Source organism: Perca fluviatilis, chromosome 5, assembly GCF_010015445.1.
Source record: "Perca fluviatilis chromosome 5, GENO_Pfluv_1.0, whole genome shotgun sequence".
NCBI lineage: Eukaryota > Metazoa > Chordata > Actinopteri > Perciformes > Percidae > Perca > Perca fluviatilis.
This window is the reverse complement of record NC_053116.1, coordinates 21,674,598-21,697,230: the sequence shown is the minus strand read 5'-3', so window position 1 is coordinate 21,697,230 and position 22,633 is coordinate 21,674,598. Positions and strand designations below refer to the sequence as shown.

Below are 22,633 nucleotides of genomic sequence, written 5' to 3'. Positions count from 1 at the left end.
GGCCAGAAAATGGGGAGTGAAATAGAAATAAAGACTCTGCTTGTTTTCTGTTCCTCATTGTGTTATTGCAGATACAAACCGTCTACCAGCTGATCCTTTTTGGCACACCACACACATATACCGCCGCGCACGCACGCGCGCCACGCAAACCACGCCACGCCGCGCCGCGCCGCATATGCGTATGTCATCATTGGCCTGCATCAATATTCATTGAATCTGAAATTCTGACCCACTTGCTTGGTCCGAGACAGACAAGTGAGGGTATTACTTGGAGAATAATTGGTGTTGATAAACTACCTCTTCAGGCGCGGGTACATTGATTTGTGTTTGTGTAAGAGAAAATAACAGTGATAGATCTCAACACTTCACAAAGGGACCCAGCACGCATTTGAATAAAACATTGTGCATGGGAACGACATCGTTGAGGAAAGCCATTAAGTCTCAGATTAGTAGCAAGTGGTTGATGCAGTCAGTCGGTGTGCAATGTAGCTCTACACCACTCAAACAAACACATCAATGTGACTAACAGTGTGTGTCAACATGCTTCATGATTACAATGCTAATCCCAGAGCAACACACGGGAGACCACAGGAGATCATTACAATCAGACGAGGGGACTCAACTACGCAAATACTAGAATCTCACACACACACACACACACACACACACACACACACACACACACACACACACACACACACACACACACACACACACACACACTTCTCCATTTTACAGGCCATTGGTAAAATTATGTTTTTGGCAATCAGCACAATGTAAATGGATGCTGAAACTCTTGTTGTGCTTTGCTATTACACACACACACACACACACACATACACACACACACACACATACATACACACACACACAAACAATGCATCTCTGCAGTTGCTATTCAGGCACCAATTTTTATAGCGCTTCAGCGTTAATGTCATGTAAATGTGTTGTGAGTGTTAGAGATTTCATGGTGTGTTAGTGGAGGAGGGGGTGCCTGCGGGGTAGAGAAGAGGACTATGGTGTGTGCGCATGTGTGCATGAATGTGTGTCTGATCGTGCGCCGGGGACACAGTGTTCAGGTGTTGTACTCTTTTGGTTCCATGTCAAGACCCCTTTAGTTAGCACTTTTACATTTTTTTTTATCGTACGCTAACAGATGATGGTCATAATGATTGCATATGAATGTGAGAAAAGAAAAAGGAGAGCTGTATGATGGTGAGGTGGGGTTATCCTGAAGCCCCACTTATCACATATTCACAAAAAACTTAGAATCTCACAAAAACTAAAAATCTATTTTCATTGTGGTCCTGACAAATGTGGAAATTTGCCTTTGGGTGTTTAAAATCGCAATACATAAAATAAATAGCACAACATGCACAGTACAGACAACAATAACAGACATGGTTATAGTGTGAATAGTGTTTACGAATTTAGAAAAATTATTGCATTTGGTATGAAAGACCTTTTGTAAATATTCTTGGTTGCTGCAACAGCTTCCAGAGGGTGTGTTTTGAATTCTTTAAAAATGGGATGAACAGGATCAGACACAATTTGTCAGGCTTTTTTTTCACCTGTGTTGTTTCTGCTCTTTTTATAGGCCATGTTTGTTATTCTGGACAGTCTATTGGCGTTCAACATACCTTTTCTCCTTGCTTTGACTACTTTTCTTTTGTTGTTAACCCTTTTTTTATTTTAAATTTTCAGTACTGTAAGGTTTCCTAGGTTTACTACATGTGAAGCAGTAGGCCTCTGCACATCTTTAAACTAAATTAAGCTAAATCTATATTTGCTTTTATGAGGCATTTCCATTTTGACACTCTCCAAAGGAGAAAGAAGAACAATTTTCCTTTTTAGTCTGTCAGGGCTGTGTGTGTGTCAGAGAACCCCAAATTGCATGATTTACAGTAGCATACTCATATAACAGGACTTGGCAAAAAATAATCTGAATTATAGCAGAAAATATCGGCAAATGGCGATGGTTAGGATACATAAGCTGTTTTTGTTTACATAAACCACATTCTGATTAAAATAAAGCTATGATAGCAGCCTGTGGTTGATGGATTAAGCCGCTTTGTGTGACAGTAAGACCTGAAAGCATTAACATAGCACATTAATTATGTCATTACTAAATCTATCCTGTCTATTTGAAACAGACTTTGTGACATAATGTGCTATGTGCATCCTTGTTTCTGTTGTTGAACCCCCATTACTCCCAGATATTTTATTCTGCTGTACGATACTACACTTTGTTCAAACTACATACAGCAGCTATATCTGGACAGTTAATGCAGCACCTTACATGAACTTGTTGTGAAACAATGTTGAAACAATGTTGTGCAGATTTGGGATATAAGTACTTCTATGGCGCTGCACACCCTGGTTTCACACACACACACACACACACACACACACACACACACACACACACACACACACACACACACACACACACACACACACACACACACACACACACACACACACACACACACACACACACACATCATGGTACCATTGGGCTGTCCTCCAATATTAGTACACAATGCTTACGATGCTGTAGGACTGGATGCATGTCACACTGTCACAGCAGAGCAGAGGAGAACAGAGTGAGGAGGAGAGGAACAGGGATGCAGGGGCGGCTAATTTTGGATGCATGGCATGTGGAGTTAGGATAACCATCTTATCTGCTGCTCTCCTCCACCACACTTTTTGTTCAATTACCATTTACTGCAGAGAGAGCGAGAGAGATAGAGAGAGAGAGAGAGAGAGAGAGAGAGAGTGAGTGTGCCACAAAGAAAGAGAGGAAGAGGGAGAGAGAAAGGGAAAAGAGGAATAGAAGAGCAAGGGCAACGGAGGGAGAGGAGGAGGTGGAGGGGAGATGCTCAGGGATGCAGGGGATGAGGAAGTTGATGTTAAAGACTTGAAGAGAATTGAGGGAGTACGAAAACAGAGCGGGAGAGAGAAAAGGCAAAAACATTCTGTATACAGAGGTGGGGAGGGAGCAGAGGACGTGGGATGAGATGTGCTGCAGAGCTGGAAGCTAACGCACACTGTCACATAAAGGGGCCAGGTACAGTGTCCTGTCCTTACAGTACAGAAGTGTATACAACATGATCTCATGCTGTGCTTATAGGTTGAAATACTAATAAACATAAAAATCTGTGTGACATAAATTGCTTGTATAACAGCTTGCGTACATGCATGGTTTCTATTACAAAATACCGCCACTGTTTCTGCTTTGATGAGTGTCATGAGCTGTGAGTGTGGCTTTAAAATTTATTTTTTCAAACAGACTATTCCCAGCTCTCTGCATGGGGTCCCAACCGTACCAAATTGAGATACACAGAGATTTAGCTCGATTCCTGCACCCCCTTTAAAATCCTAATCCCTCCTCCCTATCTTTCTTCAACTGCCTTCTTCTACAGTCTTGCCGTGTCTCTCTCTCTCTCTGGCTGGGTCTGGCTCCAGTATACTGAGCAATTACAGAGATGATATCCACTGTCAGTCAGCAGCTCACAGATGAAGCTGGGCCTCTTTAACATGCTAATGGAATGCCAGATTCAATCAGGCCTTTGTATGGCAGAGGGGAGGGCAGCACTGCTCATTAAAAAATAAATCATAATAACAATGAGGCCCAGGCTGCAAAGGCAAGCAGCACCTTCGCGGGGGTGTTGAACTCTTCCTTGCTCTTACTCTCTGCTCTCCCTGAAAACACTCCTGGTCCGTTGTTCCTATTTTCTACCCATCCTCCCTTATCCCTCCATTATTCACACACGCCAAGCGGATGGTAGTGACCAGAATGAGAAAGAGAAGGAGAAGGAGGGAGGAGGAGGAGGAGGAGGAGGAGGAGGAGGAGGAGGAGGAGGAGGAGGAGGAAGAGGAGGAGGAGGAGGAGGAAGATGGTGTGTGACGGTGGACTCACTGAATCAAATCAGCACTCTGTCCTACCCACCTTTCTCAATCTTTCTTACACACACACACACACACACACACACACACACACACACACACACACACACACACACACACACACACACACACACACACACACACACACACACACACACACACACACTCTACATAGCTAATTTGTAGTCTTTCAGTTCACCAATTAGAGCACAAGGCCATCTCCAGGTCTTACATAACATCAAAACCCTGATGCACTAGCAGGAACGTTTTATTTGTTCAACCACTGAGACACTTAAATACTGTATTTACTGTGTGTCTGTAAACTCCTAATCAGAGGGCTCAGAATTGAGTGATAGCCTGTTGCTCAAGGTTAAAAAAATAGTTTGAAATTTTGGAAAATACTTTTATTTGCTTTCCAGCAGAGAGTTAGATGAGACGTTTGATGAGTCTGTAAGATACAGTAATATAAAGCTACAGCCAACAGCTTGTTTTCTTAGCTTAGCACAAAGACTATAAAAGGGGAAACAGCTAGCCCAGCTCTGTCCATCGATGTCAAAATCATACCAGCATCTCTAAAGCTCATTAATTAACACATTATGTATTATTTTTGTTTAATCGGTACATAAATTTGCAAAAAGGCATTCATTGACACTTATAGGGTGATATGAGGTCAACAATATAATATGGTTGTATATTATATGCAGGAGCAGCAAAGACATCACTGCAAAACATAGATTGACTACAGTATAGAGCAGAGATCTTCAACAGGGGGTCCGGGACCCCTAGGGGGTCCTCAGAGTCACTGCAGGGGGGCCTCCAAATTATTGTTAGTTTTTGTTTTGTTTTTTCAAAAAATGTAAAAGTCTTTACATGAATCCAACATATTATTAGCAAATATAAATCCCCACTGATGATGGGCTTACTTGTCTATAGGTAACGTTGTCACTATGAGGTAGCCATCCACAGTTAATCCCAAAGGATTCACTGTGCCACATTTATGTTGAGAATTAAAATCATGCCAACAATTATTATTTTGATAGATTAGTATTCTATGCACTAAAAAGGTATGTATAAAGGCTTTAGGCCGCCCTACACGTTATTGTAGGCCCAGTTTAATATCCAACTTAATTTTATAAAATATATGTAGTTAAGGGGTCCTTGGCTTAAAAAAGGTTGAAGACCCCTGGTATAGAGCATTACGCTCATGTATATGACCTAATAAGTCAACCCCCAATTAATGCTTCTGCAGGAAGTAGGAGAGACACTGCTGAAGTTAAGAAGAGAGAAACTTGCACTCTTGTGTTTTTTTTTTTTTTACTGTTGTATGTGTTTTTGGGGGTTGTGTGTTTGATACTTTGCATTGTTTCTGTATTTGCAGCATGTTTCTCATGAAACAGTTTTGGGCAGTTGTAGCGCGCTAGCCCTGGTTGTCCACCATAAGAAGAGATATCTGGACATTTCTATTTAAGTATTGGTTATTCTTATATTAGACCCTTGCGGCCTGGTATACAACAATGTATCTCAAACTCCATGATTCAGTAATGTCTCCAAATCCTTAATTAGTTCTCAGACTCCCTCAAGTGCCACATAATACATTATATTCACAGGCTGAGTAGTTTGTGTTACCAGTTAACTCATTTTGATGCAAGAATTCTGTGGAGTTGCCCTTTAACTCTCTTTTGGGCTGTGTGATCCTATGACCCTCCAGCTGTGGACCAGTGTTGCCCACGGCCAGGTGTCCCTGCAACCCTTGCTTTAGGTTATGTTATGAGTGTGACACTTCTATGACCATGCCTACAGTAAGGTCCTTTAATATTAATGTGAGATGAGGAAAGGCTCACATCAGTTTGTTTTGTTTCACAAGGGTGAACCTCTGATTCAGCTGTCAAATTTAACAAGCATATTGCACCACGTTCGTCTGATATCCTCATTACTCTCATTACTATGCTGCTTTGGATAGCTTTTCAAAAGCCCGGCGCTCCTTTCATCCATGGTATGCTCTGTTAAAAATCTTTCCATGGGGTGTGATTCATAGATGCTCACTTCCTTTTTATTCATCATGCATCAACACTGGACAATGCAAGTTTGTATGTGTAAGTGTGTGTGTCTTTATGTCCACGTGTCTATAGACCACAGATTTATTACAGCCAAGATCAACCAGAGCTCACTGAATAATGCATCACCTGCTATCATGGAAAAATATGCTGAATACGCCGCAGCTGAACTTGAAGGTATAGGAGGAGGTATGAAAAAGCATAAAGCTTGCTCTTGACTTAGCTTCAATGTATGACTCAGAGGGAAACCACTGTTCTCTACTTTCACAAATGAGCTCAGGTCCTGGTTCAATTAGGTTTCTGTCTTTCACTTTATGAGCTATGCCAGGGGAATTAGCATCCATGGGGGGAACTTTGTGTGTGTTTCACTTACACAGTCTCAATTACAATATGTTGGCTCACAATTTCAACCCCGGCGTTTTAAATTTCGGACGTTGTTTTAACCTTTAGAAATTCTCTGTGGCATGCCCTGATTCTCTGAGTGTGCACACCTCCCCAGCTGCCAGCAATTCTTTGCAGTGGGAAGTGATGGATGCTGAGTTAAACAAAAGTGTCATTTGTGGTCACACCAATGACAAGTGACATTACAGAAGAGGCCCCCCAGCACTTAAAGAGATTGGGCAGTGGTTGGATTGCTCAGGGATGAACAGAGAGCACCGTGTTAGAGGACATGCTCGTTTGTTGGGCTACTCCATATTCATAGACAGTATACTACTGCAGGGCTGAAATGAAAGCAGTGGCCGTCAACCACATAAGGTCTCCTCCCCCACTCTATTAGGCTGATAGCATATTGCCCTCTACCCTCCGTGGGGAATGGAAGTCAGTGAAATGGACAAACACTGCACAGGGGAACATTATGGTTGCTGGTCTTCAAAGAGCACAGGTACAGTGCATATTTTTTTAAATCTCCCACATCCCCCTCTCACCAACCCATCATGCCTCCTCCTTTTGTCTTCCCTTCAAGCAGAGGGGTCTAATCTCAGAGAGAATCTGGTGCCTTTGTTACCAACCCCCAAAGTGTATTTGGGTTGATCCACCTGTTTGTGGCTGAGCGATAGAATTCCATACCTGAGGGCAGGTTTCCAGGAGGTGCATGGGAATAAAGTTGCTGGCTATTGTTCCACCTGGGTGTGTGACCAACACCTCGAACAAGGGAAGAAGGGGAGGAGATGGGAGAGAAATGTGGGTTTGGGTGGGGGCTGGGTGGCAGGGAACAAGTAGGAGCGGATTTAAACAGGCTGGAGAGAGGCAGAAAGGTGAAGAATGTCACTTTGTCCTTTGTCCCTATCTCCCTTTTTTCTGTTTTTTCCCCCTCCATCTCTCACTCTCTGTGTTCCTTGTTGCAGTGCAGCCATATTCAGACAGCATTTTCCCTCCTTTTTCTACCATTGTAATAAGTCTAATCTCCCTCTGCTGCAGTGGATCACTGTCTTACAACAGACACAACAAAGCAATGCTTTGGTTACTCCTCATTCCAACAATCCATCCATCACTGGCTCAGACATCGCCTGTAGCCAGAGAGACATTCAGACACATCTCCACTGGACAACTCTGTGATCATCTTACACACCTGACTGGCCCTAGGCCAAGGGAGGAGCATTCATTACAAAAGGAAAATACATAAAAAGATAGAAACCTGAGAAAGAAAGAGAGCAGACATCAGGGAATTTAAAGGAGGACATTGGAGATGAAGGTGAAGCTTATTCTCTTTTTACAGTAACTGTTGGATGAGTCATTCATTTTATTCCCTATTAAGGTGACGTTAATTAAAGAAGTTGCTGGGCTTTACATAATTAAGTTACGGTAAACACATTTACATGTAACATAATTCTCCAACATAATCAGAATGACATTTATTGTCTTTATACCCAGGTACAATGAGACTTTGCAAGACTTCTCTCAATAAAAATAATTTAAATAATAATAAGTCTTTTTTGTTTTTTCCTTTACATCAGTGCTCCCTGGGTTGCCATACGTGTGGAAATATGCTAGTCTAGAGACTTAAAGGAATACTTGACTGAAAATATTTTGCGTATCAAATACTTTACACCTGTCACTTACTCCTCTGCTGAGGATGGCACCTTGTATTGTCAGCTTAAACGCACAGCAGCTACTATGTATTCCAACAGCAAAATTGATCAAATGTCCATACAGTAGAATCTTCTCATACCACTCAGCACCACAGCAAAATCCACTTTCCGGCAACCTACAGCTGCAGTCTGCAAAAAACAACAACACTAGGGATACCTTTCAAGCCAACAGACAGTGAGTATTTGTAAGAACGTCATAGATTTTGAGCGAAGTATGCCTTTAAAGGTCCAGGTTTACATTAGAATTAAAGGTACAATATGTAACATTTCTGCTTTAAAATGTCTAAAAACGACCATACCTATGTTATATATTTTATAGTTGTGTTCTTACACTATCCCAAAGGTTTCCACCAAATGTCAAGAGAAATCTGTTATTTTATTTTCAGACATGTTTCCTTTAGTTGCCCGTCAGTGGCGTCATATAACCTTTCACTGTGTAGTTACTCTAACTTCCGTCAGAACACTGGCACCAAGATGATACGTTCAGGAGTAATTGTAAATCATACAATGTCACAGAAAAAAAATACTTGTAACCGTAATACTGCTTTTTTTTTTGCCATACAGCATCATTTTGTGATTAATTACATCCCACTTTTTATCACAGTAATACAACAGAGACCTTATTTATTTTGAAAGTTCAATATCGATACCAGCTTAACGTTACTACAATGTGCTGGTTGACAAGTAGCTAACGTTGATGCTAATGCTTTGTGGGTAACATTATGAGGTTACAACATCGTTCAACATGCTAATAAAGTTATTTTTAGTATGACTGTTTCGACCACAGTTAACAGGACTGGGCTAATCCAAGAATAACTTCACTAGTAACGTTAACGTTAGCTGTATAGATAGACGATTAATCTAATGCTAATTTAGCCAGCTATCACACCCCGGTCTGTCTACCTTACTCCCCCGGCGCAGAGAGACTCAGTCGGGATGACAGCTGACAACAGCCCCAGGACATATAGCTAGCTAGCTAGTTACCGTTAGCCCCCAGTCAGCTATCAGCCAGCTACTTTCATTACAGCAACCCCCCGGCCAGAACTTATCTCCAGTGCCTGGTGCTTACGATGCTAACGGCAGTTTAATTAAACGTCGGGAAACAGACCGTATCAGACCCAGCACCAAGTCACAACAGCGGCCATCCATAGAGTTAGCTACATCTCCATAGCGCTACCGGTGTATGTGCCAAAAATCTCCTCCCTGCCGAATTTCTCCCCCCTTCACGTTTAGCTGTCTTTACGGTTAGCTAAATTAACCCGACAAAAGGTGGGTTAAGCACCAAAACAAAAAGTTAAGATTACTGAAAAGTGAAGGGGAGATAATTCCGGGCAGCTGGGAGATGTTCTGCTGCTGCACAACAGGCATCGAATGTCCTCGCCATCGCGACGATTTCCCCGACAATCCCCACCCACATCCGTCTCTCAGCCTTGTTTGGTAGCTAGCTAGCGTTACAACAAACCCCGTCCGCCCCGTTGTTGAAACCATCCAAAAGGTGACATTGATATGTGAAATAATTTGTGTTTTAGCTGCTGGCTACTGTTAGCTGGCTGGCTCACTAGCTAACTGGTCAGCTACAAATAAAATCTAATCAAGAAAAACGTAATTATGTTGGGGAAACTGCAGCTATTTTATTAGAATAACATGAATAAACGTAATGTGAATAAACTTGAATGGGTAAACTCATCCGTGAACTGATGCATTCTAACCGGCAGCGAAGGTGTTTAACACTAAAAACTCCCATAATTCCACGCAACTTCCCAACGTCATCAAAAGCCCAGTTATACCATCCATTGTTTTGGTTGAGAGACCCCTAGCGGCAGAAAGTTACATATTGTACGTTTAAGTAGAAGAGTTAAGAGTTAGCTCTGTAACCATGTGTGTCAGGGTTAATGCGTTAAAGTGTTGAATTAATATAAGCCTGTGCCCTAACACAGGTAACCATAAAGGGGTGTGTGTTTGTTCATATTTGTGTGTTTGTTTTGTGCTATCACTGTGACCCTCTCTGTGTGAACACTGCAGCACTGTGTGCCTTGTCTCCACAGTCAGACTGCGATGTTCTCTCTGTGTTTCCATCATCCCTGGCTGTCCCCTCCCATTAGCCCTGACAGCTATTTGTCTGTCATTACTGACCTCAAAAAAGCACAGCAACTCTCTCCTTCACCACACACACACACACATACACAGGCTGCATGCTAGCTGAGCCTTGCATTGCAAAATCATTCTGTGCCTGCACTATAGTTGAACTTAATTACATGGTACGGTTTCATTCATGTGCTTTAAAGATAAATATCACATTGGAATGTAATAGGACTGAGGTCAGGCATTCAGACATATTTTCATTAAGTCTATTAATCCTGTCCTGAATAGGTTGGTGCAAGTTGTAACAAGAAGCCCAACATAGGCTACTCTCCTTAAGTACCATCATTATCAGAGCTGCCATTGATTTAAGGTGGAACCAGAGTCAAACAGGATATCAGTCATGTGGGAAGAAATAGAACTGTATCATTTTACCAGCCCACCTTTACTGCCCTTGGACGGATAGATAATACAGAGCCAGTGTAAAAAGAAAGGAAAAATAGTGAGTCAAAGCATTTGTCTTTGCAAAGCTGATCGCAGCGCTCCAACATTTATCTACAGTATGAATCAGGAAGGTCACAACCTACTCAAGAGAGATCAGCCCACTAGATCCATGTGCACGTCTATTTACTTGTGTGTTGTACCAGCATACAATCCCTAAAGGTGCTGACACACCAAGGAGATTATCGGCCGTTGGACAGTCTGGTGAGGTCAGTGATTCGAGTCTGTTCGGTGTGTCCCGTGCCGTCGTCAGTCTGAAGGGCTGTCGCCGTTCATTTTGGCCAACCTGACATGTTCAGTCGGCGGCAGGGCAGTCGGGACTCACCCGGAAATGGGGAGCGGAATGAGATGACTAGAGTCTCTCAAAATCTGACGAAAATCTTTTAAACTGACCTTTGTTGAGCTGAAATGAAGACAGATTCAGCAACTGCATGGCCTATTTCTCGCTTAAAATGTTTTCAGAAACATGTTTCAGTGAACTATTTTAGTACAATATGAGATCGTATTCTGAACGGCCGCCATGACAGCCTGGCTTTGAATTTCCGGAGAAAACAAACCCATGTGGCGCGTTCGTCCAATCAGCTGCCGGTTTTCATGTTTTGGGCAACAATACAGATTAGCGCCGCCTGCTGTTATGGAGGCGTATTACACCTCGTCTCTTTGGTGTGTTCTGTGGCACTTTTTGCACCAACACGGGGAGACTGATCATTTCAACTGGCTTTTCTGTCAACGGTCGGCCGTCTGGTTGGTGTGTAAGCAGCTTTACACCACAAGTAACAAAAGCCAATAGCCTCTAAAAGTTCAGTTGCTGCCGGACAAGGAGCCAGCAGGAGGTTTATCTGGAAGATTAAAGGTGTGTGCGTCTGCTTCTGTGGCTTAAGCATGTGCATTGTTGGTTCTGGTGCATGGTTCTGGTATGTATTCTGGACACTGTGCATTGTGGAGTTGACGGTTGAAAGGCAAGGTAGGTATCAGAGGCAGGCTGTCTTGACCCTCATTCCATCCCATTATTTTTGCATCATGTCTTCTCCCTTAGCTCCCATCTTTCTTCTCTCCATTCCTCTTGGAATCCCCAGTCAGCTCCTCTGTGTCTACCAAACAGACAGACTGGCAATTAAATCCTCCCACCCTTAATTCAGCTACTTAGGAGAGATCAAGGTAGGATCTTATGGTGGGGCCTTTTTGGGCCTACCACTGTCATATTATCTCACTAGGGTGTCATTACCACCCCTTCCACTCTGTAATTATGCACAATACTTCCCTTTGGGAGAGACTGAAGGTTTACCCGGCCTTATTTGTGTGTAGCGTGTATATGAATGTGTAGTTTTTGTAGAGAGCTGGTGTGTGTCTGGTGTTTTTCATTATATGTGATTATTTTTGAGAAGCTGCTCTTGAAATGGACCTGTCTAAAAAGCTCTCTGATCAGATTGCAAAGGGTAACAGATTGAGTTTCTGATGTTTCCTGTGTGTTGTGGAAGGATGCTATGTGTGTGAGACTTTATATTTTGGAGGCTTTGATCACTCATTGAAAGCTGTTCTAACTTTGTTCAACCTTTTTGTTGTTGCTGCTTTAACATCCCAGCCACAGATCATACTGTAATACCACACACTCTGCTGTATTGCTTACAGTACAATGAGTTAGTAAAATGCTGTTCTCCAATTTGGTAGGTTGAGTAAAATGTAATGACCTACAATTAAGGAAGTTTAACACCCCCCCACTGATGCAGAAATATGTATACAGACACAAACATGTTGCCTGTGCAGTTGGCTACACTGATGCTCACAAACAAACATCATAAACAAAGCCAGAATTCATTTAACAGCCATTTAAATGCATTATATTTCACTACTGGCACTGTACTGTACTATAGGATACAGTATAGGGTTATTTGCAGTTTCGTGAATGTGTGTGTGTGTGTGTGTTCATTGTGTGTGTATGTGTTCATAACTCTCACTGCAGTGCGTATATTTGGAATAGATTAAGAATGAGAAATGTTCTGACTAATACTCAGCACTGTGCTGAAGTCTTGAGCATCCGCTGCATCATACAGACTTACACACACATTTACACACGCATGCACACACACACACACACACACACACACACACACACACACACACACACACACACACACACACACACACACACACACACACACACACCTAATTTGCCACATGAATGCAAACAGAGAAGCCAAATGGCATTTGAGGCAAGGAAACAAGTTTCAGCTTTCCTAGCTTCCCCGTGCATAATCCTCTCATTGGAGCGTAGCGTAACACCAGCAGTTCCAGGCAACAAATCAAACAGATCTTTATCTGCATCCACCTACATTGTATGCAAGTATTACAGTAACCTTCATAGGAAGCTGGGAATTAGCATACCATGATTAGAAAAGATGTTGACGATAAAGTTTGATAGGAACATGCAGTTTTTAAATTTCATAATAATTTTCAGCCTCTAAAATAAGAACTTGGAAGTGGCTGCTTTGAAGTTTACAGAGGGGCTCAGCAGCACACTCTTGTGGGCACTTAAAGTCATACCTGCTCAGGTTTTTTTGTGTTGCACGCTTGGTTGGCATGAAGGTGGAAAGCTTCACTATGTGAGCCTTGTAGCACTCAGTGTTTTCTCTGATGAAGTGCATCACTATGTGTGAGTCATAGGCTGTGAGTTCATAATCCATTCCGATCAGAGGCTGAGGCAGCTATCTGGTGGAAGGCTGCTGCTGCCACAGCTGTCTGTGAAGGGAGCATCCAGGAAGGTAAGCAGCTCAGGATACAGCCTCCAGACAAACACTCAGTGCTAATGACCTGCATAGCACTCTGTGCTGCAGATCTTGAGGTGACAGATGAGGAATCAGGTTGTTTTAAATGAATGTGAATATGTATACGTTGACATGTGGAGGCAAACTTAAAATGGTCAGCTGCATATTGATGGGCACAGGTATAGAGTCAGAGGAATGTTGCCTTTCATGTGCCTGGCTGGATAATCCTCTATATGTGTGAATGTGTGTGCATTGAGGTGAAAGTGTGTGTTAGAAAAGGTGAATGAAGTATTTTGGAACACTATGTGTGTGTGTGTGTGTGTGTGTGTGTGTGTGTGTGTGTGTGTGTGTGTGTGTGTGTGTGTGTGTGTGTGTGTGTGTGTGTGTGTGTGTGTGTGTGTGTGTGTTTCCAACACAAGTGTGTGTGCCTTTTTCTTTGTGCATTTGTGCAAGGCTTTTGGCCAGGCCTGTAATCCTGTTGATTGCGCTTGTGGTCAGGTAAATAGGAGGCACACAGTCCTGCTGGGCCCGAGACTGAAAGGGAGTACTGAATGTAACAGGGCCAAATGGTCATTCTTTGTCTCCTTCTCATACCCTGTGTTTGCACCCTGCCTCCACTACTGAAATGAATTGGCTATTCCTGTAGGCCTGGGCACAGCTGTTTTCAGGGCGGAATACACACCTAGCTGATGATGAGGGAGGCAAGGCATGAATGAGAGTGAGAGATGAGAGAGAGAGACGGTAAGAGAAATAGAGACAGATGGACAGATGGCCAGCCATTCGTAACACACTAAAACCAATATGAAACAGCAGACCAGCAGGGACATAACAGACAGATCAGACAGCTACACCTGACCATAAACATTGTAATAATAATAAGCCATTTATTAAGGTCACGAGAAGTCCCCTCCTCAGTGCTTATGAAATAGTCTGGCAACCCCAGTTTGGAGCTCTTCAATTAGTTAGTCAATGTGCAGACAGCCACCATCCTCTGAACTGTCAGATTTGGTCTGATGTTCTCTGTTGTTTGTGCATGGGAGACAGAGAGAGAGCGAGAGAGAGAAAAAAGGTTTGATGAGGGAGACTATGTTGGGGGATATGTTGAGGAAGCTCTCAGTGCAGCACCCGGTCTCTTTAAATCATCTCACTGACTCAGAGTTCTCTTAATAATGTATACATAAGTGGAGGGCAGGTTTTCTCAGGATTTAGAGCCAGCAGTTAGTCTGAAATCTCAATGCGCCCCAAACACTAGGTCGTTAAAATAAATTATGAACGTTGCACAGATAATCAATAAAGCTGATGCCTGACACAAAACTTTGAGATGCCAAAAAATATTTCTTAGTTGTCATTTCATTATGTTTATATTATGTCCTGTATTATCAAATGTATTGAATCTTATCAGTGTTTCTGTCTACATCAAACATATCAGCAGCATTAACTCGAAACTGACTATGTAGCCTAATGCTGATGTCACCCTCACCTTTGGGCCATGTGGAGGACAGGTGCCCGCTTCACGGCGCGGCAGAAAGGCAAGTTGGCAGCCTGACTGTTATCACATCTTTCTCCCTGTCTCTGCTGCCAACAACCCTGGCACATCTGTGCCTGTCCAGCATGCCCGGTGCCAACTACCCTGCTCCCATTGTTCTCTGCTGAATGCACCCAATGCCCATGGGAAAGAAGACTGAACACAGTGTGGCACAACACAGCCTGTTAGATAATCTCAAGACATGAAAAGATTCTCTTAGCCTAGATTCTAGAAACCGCTTTTTGTCTTGCATCGTAGACAAGGAAAACACACAATGGTGTTTTTCATATGTTTCCAGCTTCAGTTTAGACACTAACTGGAGTTAATACAATCCTGCATAAGCATAAAAACATTACATTGTATTGATGAAATCACATTTTATAATATACCAAACGGTATTTCGCTTTTCATGTGAAAATCATCATGCGGAGGAACCCTTTTAAACATCACATGTTTTGCTTTGATTGATTGATTTTGATTGACTGATCATGTATCTTAGTTTGAAATAGCTCCCCAGCTTTTGTTTTCACTATCATAATTATACTGCATCAAATCATAAGTATTGCATGAGGTGGGAAACACAGGCACAGGAAACACACAACAAAGGCAGTAACCATATGAAAATGCTATGATCCTCCATCTGTGTGTTATTTTCCTCCACTCGTTAGGCAAGTTAGGGAATTAAAATGTGCCACAGGAAGAAAGAGGATTGCGGAGCATTGATTTGTGTGTATGTATGTATATTTCTCTTTTGTATTCTCTCTTTATTCCCTTTTTATAGAGAAAATGAACAAAAAACACATAACCAAATATAATAATTATAAATACATTAACACCATATGAACCAGCATGGGTTTTTGAATATTTTGGAAAAGTGTAGGTGCTTACACACACACACACACACACACACACACACACACACACACACACACACACACACACACACACACACACACACACACACACACACACATACTATACTAAGACCCTTATTGCTGTAACATGCATTCCCTTGCCCTCAACACCGACCATTACACCTACATGCCTAACCAAAACCCTAAATGGAACTATAATCTAAACCTAAATCAAAATTCAATTCAAACCAAAAAGTTCCAAAACTCAGAATGGTAATCAGATCCGTAAAAGCTTACGCACACTTTAAATAAGCCACTGGCTGCAACACCAAGCCCTCTGGCGTTACCCTGCAGGCCTTTTAGGAGTTCTGCCCCTGCGAGCCTGGTAGGATTCCTGACAACAAAATCCAAATCGCTGTCTGAGTGCTCTCAGCTCCTCCAGTCTGGCCTGGTTTCCCACTCTGTCTCACACAGACATTCGCACAGAGTAGTGAGAAGAGAGTAAAGACCACTCCCCTGCCGGGATTTGAATTGCCCTTCAAGGGTCCTACTGTTAGCATCGCCCTGAGCAGGATTCAAATTCCGCCCTCGCCACGCCCTAACAACGCCCCCGGTCGGAATTTGAACCTCTGTCTCCTCGTGAAAGTCAATGGTGTTACCCACTAAGTTATCCAGCTGCTGGGTCTGTTTTTAATTTGTTAATCAGTTAGTTAATCAGAAAATACAAGTATTTATTACAGTAGTCAAGATTATGTCTTTAAATTGCTTGTTTTGTTTGACTGAAGGTTTTCAATTTACACAGATATAAAAGAGAGAAATCTTCACATTTGTTACAGCTGTGCATGGTAGCGATGCAGTGTAAACTTTGGCTATGGTTTTATTGTGTCATGTGGTTATCTTGTTCTGTTGTTACAAAACAGTTTTTAACAAAAAGAAAAGAAACACTTACAACTTATAATTGTATTAGCTCTGGCTCTAATGCAAGATTTTGTCACTGTGGAGAGTAGAGTCTGGTGGGACCACATACAAACATGCACTTATTCACACACACTACACAAACACACATATGCACAAAAACTTGTGCAGGTCACACAGGCACACTCCGGCTCCATACAGCGATTTGTTTGATTTACACTGTGGGAAGGTCCCCAAAGAGAGATTCAAATTAATGGGGTAATTACAAGAGAGAAGAAAGCAGCCACATTCTGATTTATGTACACTGACAAACACACACATGCACACAGTGTCCCCGATGGGACAGATTGTGTCTTTGCTCCAAGGACGACTGCTCCTCTCTCTTCTCTCTGGTCCTCAGCTCCATTAACTTCCTCAGCTTCTCCTGCTGCTGCAGAGACATGTTCTGCTCCCCGGTCAGCTAATCTCTCTGTTTGTCTGCCTGCCAGAGGCTGGCTGACCCACTGCCAGTAACAGTTTTCATGTTCAAGTGCAGACTCACTGGGGAGCTGCAAACATTACTACTGTGCAACTTCAGCTAACAGAGTCACTCCTTACAAGCAAAACACACGCACACATTCCTGCACAAAGAGCCCCAGACACGAATTCAGGCCATGTATCAACATGCGGTATAGTGTCATGACAAAAGCCGTCAAGAGGCAGTGTATTAGTCATGCTGTTAGTGGTGCAGCCCTGGAGGAGGAGCTGCCTTCATCAGTCATGGAGGAAGAGGTGGAGGAGAGAGCACCTATAGGATCTCCCATCCTCCCTCATCACAACAAACAGCATCTAGGAGGAGCTCAGCTTAAAAGACTGACTGAGAAGTTTGTGACTCTGCATATTTATAAAGAAAGTGTGAGTGAGACTTTCTATTGGGAACAACACACAAAACCACATTATATTTATGAGAGTGAAACGTTTAAGAGTGCTGAGTCAGCCGGCGATGGATGAGAGGAGTACAATCCACCAGCTGGAAGACCAACTGGCACTTGTTTATCATGGTGTAGTAGTATATAATAGTTGCGTGTGTGAGCATCAGTTTATGCATTCATACATGTGTACATTTGTGGTTTGTTCAGTGGAAGAGACTTACATGACCAACTAGAAGTAATGATGCAGTCCTCTCCACCTCGAGGCCCACAGATGCACGGCAGAAGGCAGCTGGGCTTCAGCTGAGACAGCACTTTCACTCAGTCTGACAAAGTCAATCTCTCTCCCTCTCTCTCTTTCTCGCCCGCTCTCTCTAATCCAAACTTTCTCGAGACTGCATCTGCTAACACCATATTCCTTCATGCGGAAGCCATATTATTTTCTCTGATCACATTCAGTTGACATAAAGCTTGATGAAAATGCAGAGGTGTCAAATAATGCACAAATAACCATTTGACAGCGTGGAAGCAGGTAGAAGCTAGTTGCAGCCGGAAAAGCAGCAGAGCGAGGGACAGCAAGTAAGGGAGCGAGAGTAGCTTAGAGCAATCCCAAAAAGGAGAGCAGCAAAGCTTTAAATCTTGGGGGAATTTGAAAGCCACAGAAATCCAGTTGCGGATATTAAGAAGCTTAATCTAAGAGCTTGCTGAGGCTGAGTTTTGCTGTGTGGGCCTCATCACTATCATCCTTGACAGAGGTTAAAGAGGAGACGTGGGGGGATAAGAAGGAGAGGAAGAGAAGACAGATGGGGGCAATGACGAGAATAGGGAGCATGTATCATTATGACAGCCTTGCATGCTTTTATGGGAGAATTAAACATTGACATTGTGACACAGTGGCACAGGTGTGCTGTGTGTGTGTGTGTGTGTGTGTGTGTGTGTGTGTGTGTGTGGAGGATACCCTTGCAGTGAGTGTGTTTTTGAACTTTTGCTGTTTCTGAAATCTGCTCAAAAAGCATGTTAGATACAGTCAAAGCCAGGGAGCATGTGTCAGACGTGAGCAGATGAATTAGTGTGCATGATTCGTTCATTCCATAATTGGACACAACAAAGTGATACAACTAGTGCACGAGTCAGGATGACATAAAGCAGCTCACGCTGAGATGAAACTCATTATCATCAAGCTACAGATGTCTCCCAGGAGAGGAGAGAGGAGAGAGGAGAGAGGAGAGAGGAGAGAGGAGAGAGGAGAAGAGTGTAGACTGGCAGGCAGGTGGATAAGAGAAATCCCCACAGCTTCTGTGGCATTATTTTCTTCTCTGTGGCATTCCTGCTTTATTTGATGTGAATGTCTTAGTATATTGAAATTCTTCGGTAATGTGAATTCTACAAAGAGAGAAACCCCTCAGTATCACAGCATTTGTGCATAGCTATGCGGCAGCACTTTGGCGCTTCAGTCTTGCCAACTTCTCAAGAAAAACAAGGATGTGTGCCCACAGCAATCATTCCAGGGGCCTTAATGGCACAAATGCTGCTTTTTCTCTCAGTTTAGAGATTACGTGTTCCACTGGAGTGCCACATAGTATTGCTGTGTATTCAGACAAATTGCTTTGCAATGCAATTATGGCTCATTGTGCTTTTGGAATTCAGTTGCAGATTTCAGGGAACAACATTATGCAATCTATAATAAGCTACACAATTCACTGAATTCTCTCCATCTCTCTATTTCTATTTTATACTTTATTTTAGGGCTGCACAATTAATCGAATTTTAATCACGATCACGATTTTGGCTTCCCACGATCAAATTTGTGTGATCGAGCGATATTTAAAATGCGTCATTCCGTTCATAGAACAGTTTTTGCAAAGCCAATCTAGCGCTCCATAAACCACTGTCTGATCACATGTCTCCATGAGCCAATCAGAGCTGTTCCCTGCCTGCACCGCGCAGCTTAGTTTCTAGATGTAGACAGTCACAGAGGACAGAGTAACGTGAGGAAAATTCCACAACAGGTAGCAGTCGGTCATCATAAGCCGGTCACAATGTTTACCAGTTTACCAGTAAACGCAACGTTTTGTCCCGTCTGTGTTTTTTTTCAGACAACAGCAGTGACCGGTGCTAGTTTGTGTCTTTTAGCTCATAGCTTTAGCAGCAGACTGTTGAATGTCCCGCTGTTGGAATCCTACAGTGAAATACAGATACACTACACTGTTTAGCAGTCAGCTACTACAGCTAACGCTACCTGCTGTATAATGTGTCATTAGTGTTTACTAGCGTGACATTCAGCGATGTTTATGTTGCCTCTAACGTGGGTTTCGGAGCATCAGAGCGCAACGCAGACATGTAAGTGGCAGTGTAATGAGCCACAGAAATCCGCGTAGCTATTTCGTCCGGTAGATACCAGGCACCACATGCGCCGTTAACGTGAACAGAAAATTGCGTTGCCTGTATCTTTCACGGCAAACATGCATGTGTGGAAAGCGGTCGCACAACAGCTGAAATGGCATACTCCTTCACAGTATCCTTCAATAAAGGAGGAATGTAGCACAATATGGATGTATTAGTAGGAATGTAGCACAATATGGATGTAAAAGCAGTTATAATTATATAATAAAATTAGTTTTGGCTAAAATCAACAAATAATCGTGATAATTAATCGTGATCTCAATATTGATCAAAATAATCGTGATTATAATTTTGGCCATAATCGTGCAGCCCTACTTTATTTAAGTGTTTTACCAAAAAGACAGTTGTTGCCACAGTAATTGTCAAAACAGACATTGAAACTGTTTTAATTCTATTTTACACAAATGAGTTGTAAGAATATGCCATGCATGTTTATCTACCTCTGTCTTTGTCTGTGCTTAGGAGGCATAAACCGGGCTGGGGCGGCGGTGCCGACGTTCTTGCGGACCTCCACGATGATCCAGCCCCACCTGGACATGAAGCCCTTCCTGCAGTTCCCCATGGATACCACCCCTCCTCCGCACAGCATGAACCTCTTCCACAACTTCAACACGGTGAGAGTTGACGCAGACACACAGACACAAACAAACAAACGCAAACAAACACACACATACTGCAGTCTTTTAACTCAACCATTGCAAAAAAGGAAAACACACAAGAGGAACCTGTCCATCCACGATATCTGGGAAACCTGTAGGCGTGCAGGACATGGTAATGTTTGTGTATTTACCTCCATATGTTATTACTGCCCATGTGTAACACATATGTATGTGCTTTGCACACACACAATATGCTTTAAATTGCCAAGGTGCTGCTGTATCCACATCAAGAATGCATGTTAGACAGGTCTCACTACAAGGCTAAGGGGCAGGGTATTCCTAAGAATGTACTATTTCATGTAAACACTATCCCATTCCTTAATCCAAAGCACAGAATGAAAGAGCAGTTCTAAGGCCATCCTTATAGCTGTGAACTTCAAACACCAAAGTTTGTTTGATGTGAAATTTATTTGAACGGAGAAGGATCTTCCTGTTTCCCCAGGTCCTGACTAACATCTTATCATTTAGATTAGACCGTAGAGACACTTTGCATTTCACCAACTCAGCATAGCGTGCCGCCTGTTCCTCCAGACTCCATTAGGAGACGTCAACACAACGTCAAAATCAGTGAACTTTGTATGTACTGTATGTGGGGCAATGCTATTCTTGGACCACGTCTGCAACAGAGTTATTCTCCACATGTGTCCGCCTGGTATATTTGACTGCAGTTTGCAAAGGTGCAACATAGCAATCCAATGTCACCAATTGGAAATATCTGACACATGCTTTGACCACGTATGATATCTGGCACATGTTTTGACCACGTATGATACTACAGGGATAGTTACAGCATGAGTCCAGACACTGTTGAACACATTTAACAATACAGTCATTTTAATAGCCCTCCATAGGCAATGACATAAGTGGAAGCATTCCCACGGATGTTAAAACTGCAGTGCATCCAGCAGACATGGATTAATAGAGATACTGAAATTACGCAGGCACTCAGTTTCCACTCTTGTGTCTGCTGGCACAGCCTTGAAATCACTCTTACTTGCTCCTCTTTATTCCATCTCACGCTGCCTCTGGAAGACTCCCTCTGAAGCTCTCTCTCTTTCTCTGCCTCATTCTGTAACATCCCTCTGCTCCCCATCCTCCCTTTCAGAACGTTAACTACGTCTGAAGGTCCACAGGGATGCTGTGAATGTTAATAGCTGTTGCTGCTGCTGATGACTGCGAGCCAGCACTAAGTGCTGTTTTACAGTGCAGTGGCCAGGAGATGGGGCCATAGAGCCTTGAAGGACAGTCTGACCTTATACTGTAGCTCCACTGCGTATTGACACTTACACATGGCCTTTGATGCTTTTACTACATTGCATTAAAAACAATGGAGAAATGACTGACTGATAGTACAGTTGATATTTGACTGAAAGGTATTAGGGAAGAGCATGTGATGCCTGAAACACATGTCTCAGTTGTTATAAGTATAGCACAGCTTCAGAATGCATCTTTGATCTGTAAACATGCAAAAATAAAAAACACAACTTTGTGTTCTGCTAATGAGGGCTCTGCCTTGGTGATTTCCTACGTGGTAATCGTGGCCCTCAGCTTAATTTAGTTTACAGGAAGACCTAGAGTAATAGAGTAGTAAAGTGTTTGCAGCTCTGTTTACATCACTGACAATATTGTATGGCTTGTTGGGCTTTTAGGCAAAATAATGTTTAAACAATCAGAGCATGACTCTGGTCGGTCCCATGTCTTTCATAGAACTATATAAATGGAAGGTAAACTAGGATGATTTCACATTAAAGGTACCATGCCTGCTGGTGCCTGTCTGCACCAACACAGTGTGATAAATATACTGTGTGATATGCACACTATTGCAATGAAGACACAGCATTATAGCAGCAGTAACATTAAGAAAAGCCCCTGCACTAAGCTAGCAGCTAGTTATTCTATCATTCTCTCTCATTAAGTGATCTGTGCTGAGCCTGAGTTTGTACAGTCTTAATGAGACTCACATTTAGGGTTATT

The 22,633-nt window shown here is 42.7% G+C and overlaps 1 protein-coding gene across 6 annotated transcripts in view; it reads left to right on the top strand.

The window, feature by feature from the left end:
• Nucleotides 1-22,633, top strand: part of znf385a (zinc finger protein 385A) — a 65,000-nt gene that overhangs the window by 18,172 nt on the left and 24,195 nt on the right. For 3 of the 6 annotated variants that reach the window (XM_039801667.1, XM_039801670.1, XM_039801668.1), the window contains exon 2: nt 20,463-20,614. In XM_039801667.1, the coding sequence (XP_039657601.1) occupies nt 20,463-20,614 (152 nt within the window). The other 3 variants (XM_039801672.1, XM_039801669.1, XM_039801673.1) reach the window with 3 other exon arrangements.